Genomic DNA, 17,364 nt, shown 5'->3' on the forward strand with positions numbered 1-17,364 from the left:
CAAGCCACCCTATGAAGAAAAGAACCTCGAACCACTCACGCCATCCGTGAAGGAAGGAACAATTGACAAAGTTGTTGGTGTTACCTTTTGTCGAGAAGTATGGCTTTGTAATATTATTTGCTTTCACCAAAAGAAACTAATATTCTTTGCGAAAAGCATCATTGGAACTTAGAAGACAATGACAAGGAAAGTATTTAACAAGATAACCCTTAAGGCTTATAAATATTGCTGCTGTTATTCTAAGCTGGACACAACAACAACCTGCCTCTCATTACTTTCATCATCCCACAAACCCATATTGCATTCCTGAAAGAAAGAAAAAAACAATGGCGGAAGGAGTTCTCTTCGACCTTGGCAAGAAAGTCCTTGAGGTGGTGGGTTCCTTAGCATTCCAAGAGATCAAGTTGACCTGTGGTGTCAAAGCTGAGCTTGAAAATCTGAAGAGCACAGTTTCCACAATCCAAGCTGTGCTTCTAGATGCAGAAAAGCAGGGCTCTCATAACAACGAGGTCAAAGACTGGCTCAACAAGCTTAGAGATGTCCTTCATGATACAGATGACGTGCTGGATGATTTCTTTACTGAAGCTTTGCAGCACAAAGTGATGGCTGGAAATAAGATGACAAAGGAGGTACGCATATTCTTTTCAAGTTCAAACAAGCTTGCTTTTAGTCTTAAGATGGGTCATAAAATTAAGGCAATTAGGGAGAGACTAGATGTCATTAAAAAAGAAAAGGAGGACTTCCACTTTATTCAAAACTCCGTTGAGCCACAAGTCATGAATAGGGATAGGGAAACTTATTCTTTTGTATTGGAAGAAGATGTGGTTGGGAGAGAGGATGATAAGGAAGAAATTATAAAACTTCTTTTGGATGCCAATACTGTAGAGAATGTGTCAATTATTCCAATAGTTGGGATTGGAGGTTTAGGGAAAACTACACTAGCTCAACTCATATACAATGATGAAAATGTCAAAAATAATTTTGAGCTGAAGTTGTGGATTTGTATATCTGATAACTTTGATATAAAACATATTGTGAAACAAATCTTAGAATCTCTGGGAAATAGGAGGGATGAAGAAAGCCTTGAGATTTTACAAAATCACCTTCGAGGAGAAATTAATGGAAAAAAATACTTCATTGTCTTGGAAGATGTATGGAATGAGAATAGAAATAATTGGATTACTTTAAATAATCTATTAATGGGGGGTGCAAGGGGAAGTAAGATAGTAGTAACTACTCGCTCGATAAAGGTAGCGGAGATAATGGGCACAACTTCACCTCATGAGCTTAAGGGCCTAGATCTAGAAAAAGCTTGGTCATTGTTTGTAAAAATGGCATTTAAAGGAGGCATAGAGCCAGAGAACCGAGAAATAATAGCCCTAGGAAAAGAGATTGTAAAAAAATGTATTGGGGTGCCTCTTGCTATAAGAACTATAGGAAGCTTATTGTATGGTAAAACCTCTAAATTTGAGTGGCAATCTTTTTTAGATGATGAACTCTCAAAATTAACTCAACAAGAAAATGACATTTCATTAACTCTTAAGTTGAGTTATGATCATCTTCCATCACATTTGAAGCAATGTTTTGCTTATTGTAGATTGTTTCCAAAAGATTATTTGATTAATATAGTTACACTTATTAATCTTTGGGCAGCACAAGGCTTTATTGTGTTAGAAAGTCCAAGACAACGTTTTGTGGATATTGGTAGAAAATATTTTATGGAATTACTTTGGAGGTCATTTTTTCAAGAAGTAAGAAATGATGAATGGGGCAATATAGAATCATGTAAAATGCACGATCTCATGCATGATCTTGCAACTCTTGTATCTGGATCAGAAAGTGCCATATTAAATTTAAGTGGTGCAAATGATATTGAAAAAGTGCGTCATGTATCATTTAATCTTGATGAATCATTTATTCGTGTGGATTCATCAATGCAATTTTCAATCCCCATGTCTAATAGAAGGAAGATACACACAGTTCTAGTATTTGGTGTATGGAGGAGGTATTTGGGTAACTTAACTTGTGATGCACTCATTTCAAATTTTAAGCATTTACGTGCATTGGATTTGAGTAATCTAAGATTACTTGTAGTGCCACCTTCAATTGGAAAATTGAAGCATTTAAGATATCTTGATCTTTCTGCAAATAATGAGATTAAAATTCTCCCTAATTCCATTACTAAGATGCTGAATTTGCAGACACTAATACTACAGTATTGTCGTTCGCTTAAAGAATTACCCAGGGGCATTCAAAAGTTGGTCAATCTCAGGTTTTTAGATGTTACAGGTTGCAGCTACGAATTGACTAAAATGCCCCTTGAAATCGAACACCTTACTTATCTTGAGACAATACTACCAGGGGTTGTTGTGAGAAAGGAAGGTTCTGGGGCTAGCTGTAGTGGTTCGTATAAGAAAAAAAAGGCCAAGTCCAATGGTGGTCCAAGTCAGTTAAAGGAACTACACAACTTGGGAGGAAAATTAAGAATTGAAAAGCTGGGATATGGAAAAGATGACGTGTGGGAATATAAAGATGCAAATATAAATAATAGACAGCATCTTCAACAACTTGAATTAGAGTGGGGTTCGTGGGATGGAGAAAGCGAATGTGATGAAATGCTGGAAGGGCTCCAGCCACATTCAAATCTTAAAGCGTTGAAATTGAGTCGTTATATGGGTGTGAGAATTCCAAGTTGGGTCTCTTGTCTCACTAATCTTGTTGAATTTGAATTGGTTGGTAATCATAGATTGCAGCACCTCCCACTGTTAAATCAACTCCCTTTACTCAAGGTTGTCTCTCTTGTGGGAATGGGAGCACTTGAATACATTTCAGATGAAGAGAGTGTTAGTAACGTGTGGGGTGATTCCTCTTCTTCTTCTTCTTCTTCAAAAACACCATTCTTCCCATCCTTATCTTCTCTAAGTATAAAGTATTGCCAAAAACTGAAGGGATGGTGGAGGAATTCAAAGGATGATGATGATGATAATGAGCCACACCATCTCTTACTTCCATCATTTCCTCCTTCTCTTTCTACATTATGGATTTATGATTGCCCTAACCTGACTTCCATTCCCCCTTTTCCATATTTGAAAGAAAGGATGGGTTTGAGTGGGTGTAGCTGGAAGGTATTGGAGCAGACAATGAAAATGAAAATGGGAGCAGCAACCACATCAACCTACCTTCCTCTCTCTCAATTACAGTTTTTATCATTAGCAGAGATGAACGATTTCGAATCTCTTCCAGAGGAGTGGCTGCGGAACCTCGTTTCTCTCCAGGACCTCGTTTTATATTTCTGCGATGGACTGAGTTCTCTCCATTGGATAGGCATCCTCACGTCACTACAAACCCTTGAAATCAGGGGTTGTCACAATCTGACGTCACTTCCTCAAGAGATTTGCAATCTCACCTCTTTAAAAGAGTTGAGAATTTCTTATTGTCCCCTCTTACGGCAAAGATGCAAGAGGCAAATAGGTGAAGATTGGCCCATCGTTGCCCATGTCCCACGCGTACTAGTGGATGGGCAGAACCAGCAACGAGAAACAATTTCTTCAGGTATGCATCTTGTCTATCTATCTTTTAATCCCAAATTTAAAATTAACTGCTTCTAAAACTATTCAACTTCTTTTCTTATGCTGAACCGAACCAATTTAAAATTCTCTTTCTCTCTTTTCGGTATTTTTCCTTTTTCTTGTCTATAAAATGTTAATTAGACACACGATTTCTTCACAAAGTTATTTCAACAAGAAAAATTAGTATAATGTAATCCATCGCTTTTTTTTTTTTTTTTTTCCTTTCTTTTAATTCTAATGATTTATATCTTTGTACCTAAGAGCATGTTGATAATATGATGTTTGTAGGGTTGATTCTTAATTATTGTAGAGTTTGAGTCAGTTGTCAAGAAGAGGACTTGACCGAGCGAATAGCACTGCAGGAAACAATTTCTTTTCCAGGTATTTTGTTGGTTCACTCTCTTTTTTTGGGGTCTATAAGATTGATTTAAAGATCCTCATTTTTAACGACTGATCCACAGAAAATAACCAATGGCTTAATTAGTTTTTTTGATGGGATAATAATACTAAGACTTGAGAATACCTCATTTTGCTTACGTTTCCCCCCTTTTGAGGTAGGTCATATTTTGGAGAACTTCGCAGAACCAGCCGAGGCAAAGAACAAGCTTGGGTACAAAATTCGGAATCTATTAAAAAACTGCAATTGTGCAACCGGTCAAGAACCCAGTGGTAATCATTTGTTTCCCTTTGTCCCATCAAAACTTTTATAAGACGCACGATTTCTTCAAATTATTAGGAGAATAAAAAAGAATAATTGTTCTATCATTTGTTCTTTTATTCTAATGATTTATATCTTTTCATCTAAACTTGTGTTAATGAAATGACATATATGGTTTCTTGTTCATAATTACAGAATCATAGCAGATTTCCTAGAACTTTGAAGGGAGGACTTGACCAGGCAACTAACACTGCTGGAATTAGCTTACTAAACCGGTATTTTGGTAGTTAAATATTTTTTTTTTGGGGGGGCATAAAAGTTTCCAACATATATCTACTAAATGCTTTTCATGAGATGATTAAACCAAAATACTCGTTGCATATTTGTGTGTATTCTTGCTTTAAAAAGTGAAAAAAGAACAAGAGAATGACTGAATGAACCTAATTTGTTCATACATGCACTAGTTCAAAGATAGTTTGAATTGAATTTTTATCTGTTAATAGAATATAATTACAAATTGTGGTTTAACTACTACAAGTATCTTTGCTTTTTATGCAAAATTGAAAACCAATTTTTTTGTTCTTTTTCATTCTGCTTTTTGAGATTTTGCTATTACGGCAAGTACAGTCTAGGCTCAAAGTCAATCTTCTTTAAAAAAAAAGAAAAAGAAAGAAACATCAGTTTTTTTTTCCCATCAAAACTTTAATTAGATGCATGATTTCTTCAAATTATTAGGAGAATAAAAAGGAATAACTATAAATTCTTCCATTTTTTCTTTTATTTTAATGATTTTTATCATTGTATCTAAGCCTGTGTTGGTGAAATGACATCTATAGTTGCTTCCTAATAATTGCAGAATCGTAGCAAATTTGGTAGAATTTTGAAGGGAGGAACAGGACCAAGCAACTAACACTCCAAGGAATCAGCTTACTATAAAGGTATTTTGGTGGTTAACTTTTTTTTTTTTTTTTGGAGTATATTTTTGCTTTCTCATATGTTGGCGTGAAGACTTGACTCTTTTAAGTCAGAAAAAAACACAAGAATTACTGCACAGAGTCTAATTTTGCGTACATGCACAAGTTTTAAGGTAGATTGGATTGAATTGAATTCTTATTTGTTACTCAATTAAATATTACTAGTTAAGGCTTTTCATTTCACTTGAATTCCAATTAAGACTTGAGGATAACATCATTGTTCTTTTCATTTTCTATGTCTTTGAAATTTTGTCTATTTTTCTACCTCCTAAAGAAATAGCCTTTGCTTCTTAACTTTTGGTCGTGCAGACTCTGTTCGAACATTGGGCAACATTACGCATGTTCTTTTTTATAATCACTGGAATGCAGAGGGGGCGATCTGCATAATGGATGGATAGAGTGTATGGAGTTTTTAGGCCAAAAAGAGGTAAAGGGGTAAGGTTGGTTGAGCTGTGAAGGGTGAGAGAGGCAGTTTGATTAAAGTTTTCAAAGGCGGTGTAATTTGCTGCAAAGTGATGCAGAGGTGAGCAAATTCTAGCCCTTTATTCTTACCATATTATTTTTGTGCCAACTACCAAAAATACCATATGCCCCACACTCATGAATCCATTTCTGATGGAGGTAATGACACACATTTAATAAATTAATGGTTTAATTGGCTGATTCTATATGTTGATCTCTCCTATGGGGGGGGGGGGGGGGGTGGCTTGTATGCAGTCCTACTCTTTAGTTGTTGCCCTTGAGTATATTCTTTTCTAATACTAAATGACATGCATTTTCTTAGAAAAATGAGTGGAAATTGTTCCTCATTTTTTATTGCTTTACTCTAGGTCAACTTTGTGTATAGTTATTTATTCTTATATTCACAATCTTTTTTCCATATTATTTTTGGCCTTATAGAGCTTGATATTCACAAGTTTTACATATTTTAAAGCTTAATATAATCCATGATAATTCTCCTGGTAAAGTTCTATCTGCTGGCTAGGCTTATAGTATTTTTAAATCACTGATACTTTTTCTTTACAGCAAAAATTATTTTTTTAGATTCAAGTGGTTCTGTTTCATACTTCCTTGAAGAAGGCAGGAAAAATTCATTAGTGCAACACCGAAATGTGAAATTTGTATTTCTGTTTAACAATAATATCTGCGAAATTTGTTTTTCTATAGCTTAGTGTGCATCAAAAGCACAAATATGCTTTAGAGTTTAAAGTAGCAAAATTCTAGGGACATCGTAACTTTATGCTTCATTCGATTGGCAAGAAAGAGCAAGAACAACAAAAAATGTTTCGACATCTTTTGGTATTTGGCAGACAAAACTACTTGATTTTGCTTAATACAATTTTTTTTAATAAGTAAACATTTTGTTAAAAAGACACAAAATGGGGGCACAGCCCTAGTACACCAAATCTATACAAGAGATTTAATTTGCTTAATTTAATTATTTAGCTCAAATCATGTGGGGATTTTGTATTTCTAAAATGTGTGATGAATACTTTGCCAATTTTCCTTACTCCAACTAGCAGAAACATGAATTAAGGAGGTGGTAATGGATCATAAGATTGCTGGTGCCCCAAATATTCTAACCATGTCCAGAAGGATCTCACCCTATTAGCTATACAAGTTCTTGAATCCTTGGACCCTGCCTCATATATTATTGAACCACATATGGATCAGTTGTGCTCCCTTTTCATTGTTCTCTTTCAAGAGCGTCCCATTTTATTGAATTTCTAAATTATTTGTTTCTGTATATAAAATAGAGGAGTGTGGCATTGAAACCAAAAGGATATTCAAAGATAGTTCTACAAAAATCAAGCATCATCTTTCAATAGACTGAGTAATACGCCTCTCACTTCCTTAATTTAGTTTCAAATTTATGATAATTTTTGTAACAGTTTTGTCTTTTTGAAAATTTGCTTGCAAATTATTTTTGTAACAATAATATTTTTTAACTAGTGAATTCTTAATTTTGTAGTTTTCTCTTTTTGTGCTGTCTAGAGCTCATTGTTGTGTACAAGTAGGTGACTTGACCCATTTAATCTTACATTTGAAAGAATGAGTGTGTGACATAATCTGCAAAAGTCATACAAATTTTTATATTTGTTTTTCAGTTGACAATTTCAAGTGCTGGGCAAAATTGTGCATACTCCATGGATGGCTTTTGAGACTTCCACAACTAAGAACCTCTTCGGTAAGTGCTGTTATCTCTACATTAGCATCATTTTAGTCATCCTTTTGAAGTTGTCTTTCAATTCTTCTTAAGGCTGCTTAGGATGGTACAATATTCCAAGCCATGGGCAATTGCATATATGAGAGTCACAAACACTTATATTAACCTGAAACTTTTATACACATGCAATGAATTCCCTTTTGTGCAGATGCTAGGTGTATGCTTCATGTTCTAGTATTAGATCCCAAATAATATTCGTTCTCTTTTGCCATGTGGGTGGAGGTCACTGTGTCGTCTTTGAAGCAAGTCTGAAGTGTGAAGATGATCCATATCTCCGTATTTTAGAGAAAAGGGAAAAGGAACATTCTCCATTAGGGACTAGAATTAGGGAGAGAAAGATTACGTCCCCGTTGACTTACATTCGGATTAAATTCCTTATTTTTTAAGGAAGATTTGGCGACCAGGGCTTTGTCCTACCATATGCTCTTTACAAACAAGTTTTTAGAAGGTATGAAAACATGCATTTGGATAAAGCTGGTATGGTACTTTCATATTCCTCAAAACAATTGAAATTCAATTCAACTTTAAGAAATAGAACTCTGAAAGAGCTCAACTTCCCTCCCCTGCCCCCTGCTGGTAGGGATTATGTTGATGAGAATTATTATGTTCCTTGCATTTAGTCAGGATATTATGCCCTTCCTAGATTTTAGATTCTTACCACTTGAAATATGAGTGAATGCCTTCAAAATTTCTGAAGGGTAGGTTGTCCATTGTCTCATATATGGTTTTAACTGCTTGACTGAAGGTCAACTTTGTGAATAGTTTTCACAATTTATTTTTTACATATAGTTTTTGGCCCTAGAGCTTGATATTCACAAATTTTACACATTTTAAAGCTTGATTTAATCCATGATATTCTTCTGGTAAAGTTCTACCTGCTACTGCTAGCTAGGTTTGTAGTATTTTTAAATCACAGATACTTTGTCTTTAGAGCAAAATTTACTCTTTTTAATATTAATTTTCAGATTCAAGTAGTTATGTTTCAGGGAAAAAAAAAATTCTAAGTGCAATGCTGAAATGTCAAATGTGTATTTCTGCTCAACAACAATATCCAATGAGAATTGTTTTGTCTAACTGCTCTCATTTTGGTCAGCATATATAGCCATAGATTATCTCATGCTTGTCTTATTGATTTATTTATTTTTCTTCCTTGTTGATAATCGCTGCATTATGTTTTGTAGTTAAGATGGTAAGAGCCTTCATCATTTTGCAGAATATTTGCCTCAATGTCTTGAGCCATTGTTTTGGGTCTAATAGAGAGGCAAATAGAGGTAAGCTGTAACATTTTTGAGAGAAAAAAAAAAAAAAAAAAAGAGTCTATGGAAATTGGTCAATATTTAATATGATATTTTAGCTATTGTTTCCCCTACAGATGGCAGTTCCACTAAGCATGAAACCTGACTCATAACTCCTAATCTTTTTTATTTTTAAGTATATGGGATATTTATTAGATTTTTTAATAGTATTTGTCTCACATTCTGGGTGAAAAGTTGCTTCTCAACTTGTTGAATTCTGTTGCCAACTAGACTATCAAGTATTTGTATTTCACGTCTTCAAATTTTATGATTTGGGAGGCCAACTTTGTGTGAGCTTTTGGTGGATCAACTTATTGGGTTCCTCTTGCAATAACTAGGGTGCTCTTTGTGTTTATATACAATTTATGTTTGGAGGTTCTTTTTTATATATATATTTTTTTCTTAAGGAGATGGAAACTTTGAAATGAAATTTTACATATTTTGAAACTTATTTGAATCTATGATGTTCCCTCAATGATAACGATAATAATAAACTTTAAACTGTTGAACTAATTAAAACCCATAGGTCACTCATAAATTATAACTTTTTTATTTTTGGAAGGTCACTCATATTTAAAATTATATAACATTTTAAAAAGATCCTTGTAGTGTTTCTTAAGAAAAATTCCTTCCATTTTAAAGTTGCAAATATAAAGTGACAAAAAGAGAGAATGGCAGCTGCTATACTTATATAGCAGTGAGGTTCATAATCACAGCACATCAGTGTAATTGATCTCATCAAATCACCACTCTTTCTTTCCAAGCCCACACAAAACGACATATAGATATAGTAGCCCCCATTGCCCACAAGTGGGCTGGGCCTGTTTTTCAGTTAATGAGACTATTATTAGGTTCATCTAATTAAAGCAAAATCTCTCTCTCTCTCTCTCTCTCTCTCTCTGTAACTGTGAAAATTTTGGTGGTAAATGAGAGAGGCGAGACCAAACAAAAAAAGAATAAAAGAAAACCTAACTCTCAAAGCTCAACAATGTGTCAGATCTTGATTGGGTAAAACTCTTGCATGTATGTGTGTCTGGCATGATAATGATACGCTTAATCCCCATGTAAAGCTGAGATTAGCATTACATTGATTGCTTCGATACTCATTCTTTGTGGATGTATATGCTTCGGTTGTTTGGGATTAATTGGGTCATGCCAGATTCAATTGTGGACTTATTATTTTGTTGGTATCATTGGCTTCGGAAGCATAGTTTTGATATGTGAAATTTGGTCCCAGGCTGTTTAATGTGGACTATTTGAACTGAACGGAATCAGCGGTCTTTTGAGGATGAGGGGAAAACTGTGGTTCAGCTATTAGAGTCTTGCCAGCGGACCCTCTTTGATTGATCTCGATGTTGGGGTTTCTCAGATTGTTCTACCCTTATGGATTTTCTTTCTTCTATTAGGATAGACTAGGGGCTGCTTTTGTCTTTTTGTTTCTTTTTTCATGTGATCACTACCATGAACTCTTTGTATTTTTCTTGCTTTTCTCTTATTAATAATATTATCTTCTTACTTATAAAAAAAAAAAAAAAAGCACTTGGTAGTTTTTGTAATTAATAATTGAAACGGAAGCACTTGAATACATATTAGATGAAGAGTGTTAGTAACGTGTTGGATGGTTCCTCTTCTTCTTCTTGCTCAAAAACTCCAGTCTTCCCATCCTTATCTTCTCTTACATTATTGAATTGCCCAAATCTGAAGGGATTGTGGAGGAATTCAGATGATGATGATAATGAGCCACACCATCTCTTACTTCCATCATTTCCTCCTTGTCTTTCAAAAACCTGGCTCAAAATTTATTCTTCATTATGCTTTTTGTTCTTTTCTCTAATCACTTCAAAGAAGAGGGGGCCAGCATGCAGGCCCCCACTTGTGAGTATGGGGCATTACATGCTGGATTAATAGAAGTGGGTGAGAATGATTCAGTGGTTTTATGCCAAGAAAAAAGTGTTACCCAATATTAAAGTGTCTCTCAATTTTCCATTTAGGATAATTTGAAAATATATGCTTAAAATTTTACACGTCACCGGTAGGCTGAATAGAGTAACTTCAAGATCTAGTACTATGCAAATAGAAAATTTTACATGTCAGTGGTAGGCTGAATAGAGTGACTTTTTAACTTTATGCTTCATTTGATTGGAGAGGAATAGCAAGAATAGCAAAAAATGTTTTGATCATGTGTACAAGAGATTAATTTTCTTAAAGTAGGAATTTTGTTTAAAAAGCACAAAAAGAGACACAACTCTACTACATCGGATGTATACAAGAAATTTAAATTCAATTCTTTAGCTTAAATCATGTCGTAATTTCATGTTTCTAAAGGGTGTGATGAATACATTGCCAATTTTTCTTTCTCAAACTATCAGAAACGTGGATTGAGGAGGTGGTAATGGAGCATAAGAGGAGAGTGTGGCATTGAAACCAAAAGGATTTTCAATGATGGTTCTACAAAAATCAAGTATCATCTTTCAATTGATTGAGTAATACACCTCTCACTTACTTTTATTAATTTTATACTCATGATCATTTTTGTAACAAACAGTTTTGACTTTTCAAAATTTTTCTTGCAACATAATTTTTGTAACAATAATAGTTTTTAATAGGCGAGTTCTTAATTTTGTAGCTTTCTCTTTTTGTGCAGTATGGAGCTCATTGTTGTGTACAAGTAGGTGACTAAACTCATTTCTTACATTAAAAGAATGAATGTGTGACAAAATTTGCAAATGTGTTACAAATTTTTATATTTGTTTTTCAGTTTACAATTTCAAGTACAGGGAAAATTTGTGCTTGCTCCATTGAGGTGGCTTTTGAAACTTCCACAACAAAGAACCTCTTTGGTAAGTGCTGTTATCTCTACATTAGCTTGGTTTTAGTCATCCTTGAAGTAGTCTTTCAATTCTTTTTAAGGCTGCTTAGGATGCCACAATATTTAAAGCTATGGACAATTACATATATGTTTATCACAAACACTTACATGAACCTGAGACTTTTATACACATACAATGGATTCCTTTTTGTGCTGATGCTAAGTGTGTGTTTCATATTATAGCATCAGTTTCCCAATAATATTGGTTCTCTTTTGCAGTTTGGATGGAAGCCAGTGTGTCCCTGGTTGACTTTCATTTAGATGAAATACCTTGTTTTTTTTACCTAATATCTCCTATTAATTGTTGTTCTTATTGGAGAATCTTGGAATTTCCCTTATAGGTGATATTGTGAAATTATTAATCAAGGCAGAGTTGATGACCAAAGCTTTGTCCCACCATATGCTCTGTACAAGAAAACTTTTAGAAGCCATGAGAACATGCAATTGCACTGGAATGGAACTTACATATTTCTCACAACAATTGAAGATAAATTGATGAGAATGCTTATGTTCTAGGGTCAACTTCCCTCCCCCGCCCCTGCACAGGATATATTGATGAGAATGCTTATGTTCTAGGGACATGAATTTTTCCCTTCATTTAGTAAGGATTTTATGCCCTTCCTAGATTTTTAGATTCTTAGTTCTTACTACTTGAAGTATGAGTGTCTGCCTTCAAAATTTCTTAAGGTTGTCCATTGCCTTGTGTATGGTTCCAACTGCTCTACTTAAGGTCAACTTTTTGTTTGGTTATTTATTCTTTTATTCACATTTTTTTGGCCCTAGAGTTTGATATTCACAAATTTTAATTATTTTAAAGCTTGATATAAACCCTAAAAATTCTACTGGTAAAGTTCTACCTGCTAGGTTTAGAGTATTTTTAAATCTCTAATACTTTGTCTTTAGAGAAAAATTTACATCTGTTTTTTTTTTTCTTCCTTTTATTATTTTTCCCCCCGCTTCAAGTAGTTCTATTTCATACTTCCTTGAAGAAGGCAGGAAAAATTCATGAGTGCAATGGTGAAATGTCAAATGTTTATTTCTATTTAACAACAAAATCTAATGACAAGAGAGAAAACATCATAATACAATGTCCTCTTATTTTCTTCTTCATTTACTATACTAGTACCATTGTGATTTAATTGTCTTGAATAGTTCACTCCTTTTTCTCTTTTTGCTTGCCTCGCCTCCTGACCTTACTCTCACAAACTTTCCATTGCATTGACTTAAGCAAGAGACTCATCCTTTGCATGAATGTTTACTGGAGTTGTTCACTTATTAGAATGGTGGTGTTTAACTGTTCTTATTTTGGTCAGCATAGTCATAGATTATCTCTTGAAGCTCTTGTTGATTTATTTATTTTTTATTTTTTTAGTTGATGACTGCTACATTATGTTTAGTTAAGATAGTAAGAGCCTCTATCCTCATTTTGCAGACTATTTGCCTCAATGTCTTAAGGAGAGCCATTGTTTAAGGTTAGTGAAGTGGCAAATAGAGGTAAACTATAATATTTTTGAGCAAAATGATAAAAGTCTATGGAAATTGGTTAGTATTTAATATGATATTTTAGCTATTGTTTTCTCTACAGATGACGGTAAAGCCTTTTTCTATAAGAGTGAGCCTCCATGTTTCTTTGTGGTAAATTTGTCAGTTTCTTTATATTTTAAGTATCTGGATTTTTCAGTTTAGATTTATTTATTTATTATTGGTTTAAAGCATAACCATATCTACAGATATTTGAAGACAATAACATATTTCTCTCTCTTTTGTAATTATTTGTTAGGGATGTCAGCCGTTATATGGCCATGTAGTTCCCCTTTAAATGGTTATCGAATGGAGACTATGTAACACTAAACAGACGAAGTGGAATTTTTTACATCATTCTTGAATCTAGCTATCACAAAGAAGCTGTTAAAGATCACATACTGTTTTGGACTGCTCAGTTTTGTCCTTTTGAAGAAGTATTAGTCGTCTTCAACAGTTTTGGAAGAGAAAACGAGGACAATTGAGTAGATCTAGTTATTTCATCCAGAATGCTGAATTTGCAATTCTCAACATGTTGAAATCTGTTGTCAGCTAGGCTATTAAATATTTCATTACTTCTTCAAATATCATAATTTGGGTGGCCAACTTTGTGTTAGGTTTTAGTGGATCGACTTGTTGGGTTCCTTTTGCAATTATAACTAGGCTGCCCTTTGTGCTTGTGTGCCAATTAATGTTTTTAGTATTTTATTTTTCCTTGTGCGGATAAAAACTTTGGAAAGAAATTCTACATGTTTACAAGCTGGAAAAATTTTAGCAAAGCAGTCATTTTTATCTTTGTTTCAGATTTTATTTTTCAAATTCAGTGAGCTCCGTATTGCACATTTTGTATACACTCCTTTTGAATAGAGTTTTAAATACACAATTATTAGTCATGTGGCCATGCGTTTACAATGAGTGTGTGGTATATAAGAGTGTGACTATTATTACTGTTGCATTTTATTAGGAGACATCCAACATAACAAATTAACAATAGAAAGCAAAAATTGGGGTAATTGATCTTTCCAAAGAACACAGTTTTGTAAAATTGATCTTGTACCAGTTAGACTGAAGTGGAAACTACTTCCTCTGCTATTGGGAATCACTTATGGGGGTGTTTGGTTTGTGTTTTCAAACAACTATTTTCAGTTTTTAAATAACATTACACGTATTTTCACACACTTTTTTACTCATACGTATTTTCACAAATGTTTTCAAACAACAATTTTCAGTTTTTAACAAGTCTAGGTTGTCTTGGCAATATGAGCTTCGATCAACAAAGAAATCATAGTTTACATCTACCAATTCTAAATAGCTAGGCTACACATTGATAATTGGTAGTTTGGTACTGGAACTATTAAAACAATCCAGTTATGATGTACTAACAACTAAATAGGCCGTACGCATGGTTAAAATTTGAGGAAATAAATAATCAAAATGGTAAAACAAAAGCAAGAAAATAAGAAGGCTTACCAGGTTGATTGATGAAGATTTTCAAGCCCAAAAAAAACACCTTGGTAGGCTTGAAAGAAAGCAATCAATGCTACTTGGGTTACCAATGGTCCAGGCCTGGCCCAATATCTGCTGGCCAACAAAACTACTTGTCCTTACAAACCTTCAAGTGAAATAAGGTCCACCCGCTCCACAACCACAAGGCCCCAAATTCAGTGACTCTGTAACAGATATGGGCCAACTCCAATAAACATTTTTTAATAATGTTTTTTTATAATCATTCTCTTTCTTTTTAGGCTGTTGTTAATGAGGCACTCGATTAGGAGGTTTCAAAGGGGTCCACCTACATTGCAAAAAAGCAAAGTTTAACAAAAAAAAGAAGAAGAGATTTGCATGTCACGAGTGATCTTTCAATAGACACTCCTGAAATTCTAATGGGAGCTTAGCATTGCTTGTATCATAAAGTGTTGCAATACTGCTTCTCCATGTAAAAATTTTACTTTTAGATGGATTAGTTTGAAGCCTAGGCTGTAGGTGAAATTTATCCAAAACATTCTTTAAAACATGGAAAGAGTTAGTGGTAGCTATGATCTCAATTAAGTTATTAACATAGTATATTTGGGCTAAATTCAACTTTAACTTGGAAGGACTAAATATTTTCATTACTAGCCCATACAAGTATAGTGAGAGAGAATACTCTTTGTTAATCCATTCATCCCTTCAAAGTAACCTTAGACTGTCATATTGTTCAATGAGATTAAGTTCAACTGCGTATCTTGGGATCAAATATTTTATTTTACTAAAGACTGGCATGGCATTGATTATCAACTAGTAGCTTTGCTATCTATGCCTTTCAAGTTGACTTGGTAAAAAAAGAGAACCTTTCTATGCCTTTGTTGTTTGTATGCAATATTACAATATGATATTGATCTAAACTCAACTTATCTTTGATGGACTATACGCTTAGGACTGATGGTCATTATTGTTGCATTGACCCACTAATTTACTTATGTGGAAGACAGATATGCTACTTATGTGAAATCACTGCATGCTATATTTTTAGTAGCTTTGAGAAAGTAAGTTGTGTGTCCATCAAGCTTTTCTATCTTTTAAGACAGGATATCTAATTAAGTCATAAGATTCCTCCCGTTTCATTTATCTCTTATTCCTAAAGCTTCATTCAACATAATTGTAATGCATAAATACTTATATATCATATAAATCCATTGCTATCAAATTTAGTTGATTTAACTTGTGTCAAAAGTCTATGTGTGGATTAGCTTAAATTTCAAAGTTGGATTATGCAAACAAGGCAATAGGATCAAACTTGCACAATGTATGGGAATGAAGCATTAACGGTCCTAAGCATATTTTCTTGCATTGTTCTGGTTTGATGTTTGTGTACAAAAGTGTTGAGTTGGGAGTACTTTAAAAAAAAAAAAATTATTCTCCTCTTAACGGAAATATAATATAACGTGTATAAAAAAAAATCAATAAAATTTGTTACTGAGAAAACATAATAAACAATAATAAAGGAAGAGATCTCTTTACTATGATTTGATGTAACCACAAAAAGTTGGAGATTGTTGTTTAATTCAACCCCTTTTAGAAGACTGGTGTGACTGTTTTGTGCATTTCGAGATTATAAATTGCTAATTGGATCAGTAAATTAGGAGAGACATTTCAAGTAATTACAGGATGTGTTCCAGGATCAATAATAACAAAGCTTTTTAGTTGGACATGGCCTGGCCACATGGATCAATTTGCAATGGATATTTATTATTTAATAGAAGAATAATTTTTAAAAAATTAAAATTTTCCATTAAAAAAAAAAGAATGGAGTTTTAATTTTATTTTTAACACACAACAAATAAGTTCAAAGCCCGAAAAAAGGCCCTTCATTATCCGCATAGTAAAACGTCAGACTTCAATTAGACACTCTCTCTCCGTAAGAGATTGGAGTATTGAACCCAAATGGTGAAAATTTGTAGTGTAATCAGACTTTGTACACCTTTTAATTGCACCTTGGAGCATTATTCATCATACCTAAGTCACCTTTACACAAACAAACTTATAACTTTTGCCACAATTATTCTTTGTGTAGACTTTCACATGGAGTAATAGACATATTACTTTTTCTCCACCCATCACAATTAACTACATAAAAAAGTTGTGATCAAAATTGTGAATATTTTTTTGGTGATACTAGATTTTTTGCATTGTATTGAACTCCCTCACTCGGTCTTTTACTCAATCCTAAAGAGTATACGTACATTTCCTACAATTACCACAAATTTGTAAAATTTATCACAAAAACAACAATATTCCTCACCTTCTATTTAATATATTCTTTTTTAATGAATTATTAGGGCAGTTCAAGAACTTGGAATACTCGGGAAACCGACTCGACTCAAGTTTGATCAAGGGTTTGTTTAGATAATACTTATTGCTGAAAACTGAAAATACTGTAGCAACATATTTTTTTAAATGTGTAGATAGTACCGTGGGACTTATTTTTAATGAAAGTTTTGCTGAAAAAGAGGTTTGTGGGTCCTGTGAACAGTGCACGAGACCCACTGACAAACACTAGATGCAGCTGAAAAATCATTTTAACTGCATCCAAACGTTAACCAAATCAAACTCGCAATCGATCGATATCTATGGAGGAGAATAGATTAATTGGATTTGGAATTGAAATCAAGCCAAGCCACCATAGCAAGGAGCAAAGGTAGCAATGTTTGTGCACGACTACTTGTCCCCATGAGTATTTATTTAAAGAAAAAGAAAAGCTGTTTTTGACTT

General features: G+C 33.8%; 1 protein-coding gene across 10 annotated transcripts; it reads left to right on the plus strand.

Annotated features, from left to right (window-relative positions):
* Window positions 1-266: 266 nt before the first annotated feature.
* On the plus strand, window positions 267-13,882 carry LOC142614569 (putative disease resistance protein RGA1). 10 transcript variants are annotated; one of them, XM_075787115.1, is made up of 18 exons: window positions 267-3,552; window positions 3,880-3,950; window positions 4,128-4,238; window positions 4,423-4,502; window positions 5,084-5,165; window positions 5,511-5,724; window positions 6,959-7,035; window positions 7,174-7,215; window positions 7,310-7,389; window positions 7,577-7,876; window positions 8,642-8,699; window positions 9,961-11,206; window positions 11,368-11,391; window positions 11,482-11,563; window positions 11,934-12,193; window positions 13,025-13,086; window positions 13,160-13,227; window positions 13,373-13,882. In XM_075787115.1, exons 1-2 carry the CDS (start codon window positions 327-329, stop codon window positions 3,909-3,911), a joined length of 3,258 nt encoding a protein of 1,085 aa, XP_075643230.1. In that variant the 5' UTR covers window positions 267-326; the 3' UTR covers window positions 3,912-3,950; window positions 4,128-4,238; window positions 4,423-4,502; window positions 5,084-5,165; window positions 5,511-5,724; window positions 6,959-7,035; window positions 7,174-7,215; window positions 7,310-7,389; window positions 7,577-7,876; window positions 8,642-8,699; window positions 9,961-11,206; window positions 11,368-11,391; window positions 11,482-11,563; window positions 11,934-12,193; window positions 13,025-13,086; window positions 13,160-13,227; window positions 13,373-13,882. The 10 variants fall into 10 exon arrangements, with proteins under 10 accessions (XP_075643230.1, XP_075643228.1, XP_075643235.1 ...); XM_075787113.1 differs by lacking the exons at window positions 6,959-7,035; window positions 7,577-7,876 and having other exon boundaries at window positions 8,610-8,699; window positions 11,093-11,206; XM_075787120.1 differs by lacking the exons at window positions 6,959-7,035; window positions 7,174-7,215 and having other exon boundaries at window positions 11,350-11,391.
* Window positions 13,883-17,364: the final 3,482 nt, after the last annotated feature.

This window comes from Castanea sativa, chromosome 11, assembly GCF_040712315.1.
Source record: "Castanea sativa cultivar Marrone di Chiusa Pesio chromosome 11, ASM4071231v1".
NCBI classification, from domain to species: domain Eukaryota; kingdom Viridiplantae; phylum Streptophyta; class Magnoliopsida; order Fagales; family Fagaceae; genus Castanea; species Castanea sativa.

What these genes read in the sequence shown, in the direction of transcription:
- LOC142614569 (XM_075787115.1), top strand. Translation starts at nt 327, where the DNA reads ATGGCGGAAGGAGTTCTCTTCGACCTTGGCAAGAAAGTCCTTGAGGTG. An exon ending in ACGAGAAACAATTTCTTCAG is followed by an intron (nt 3,553 to 3,879) that starts GTATGCATCTTG and finishes TAATTATTGTAG; the next exon opens with AGTTTGAGTCAGTTGTCAAG.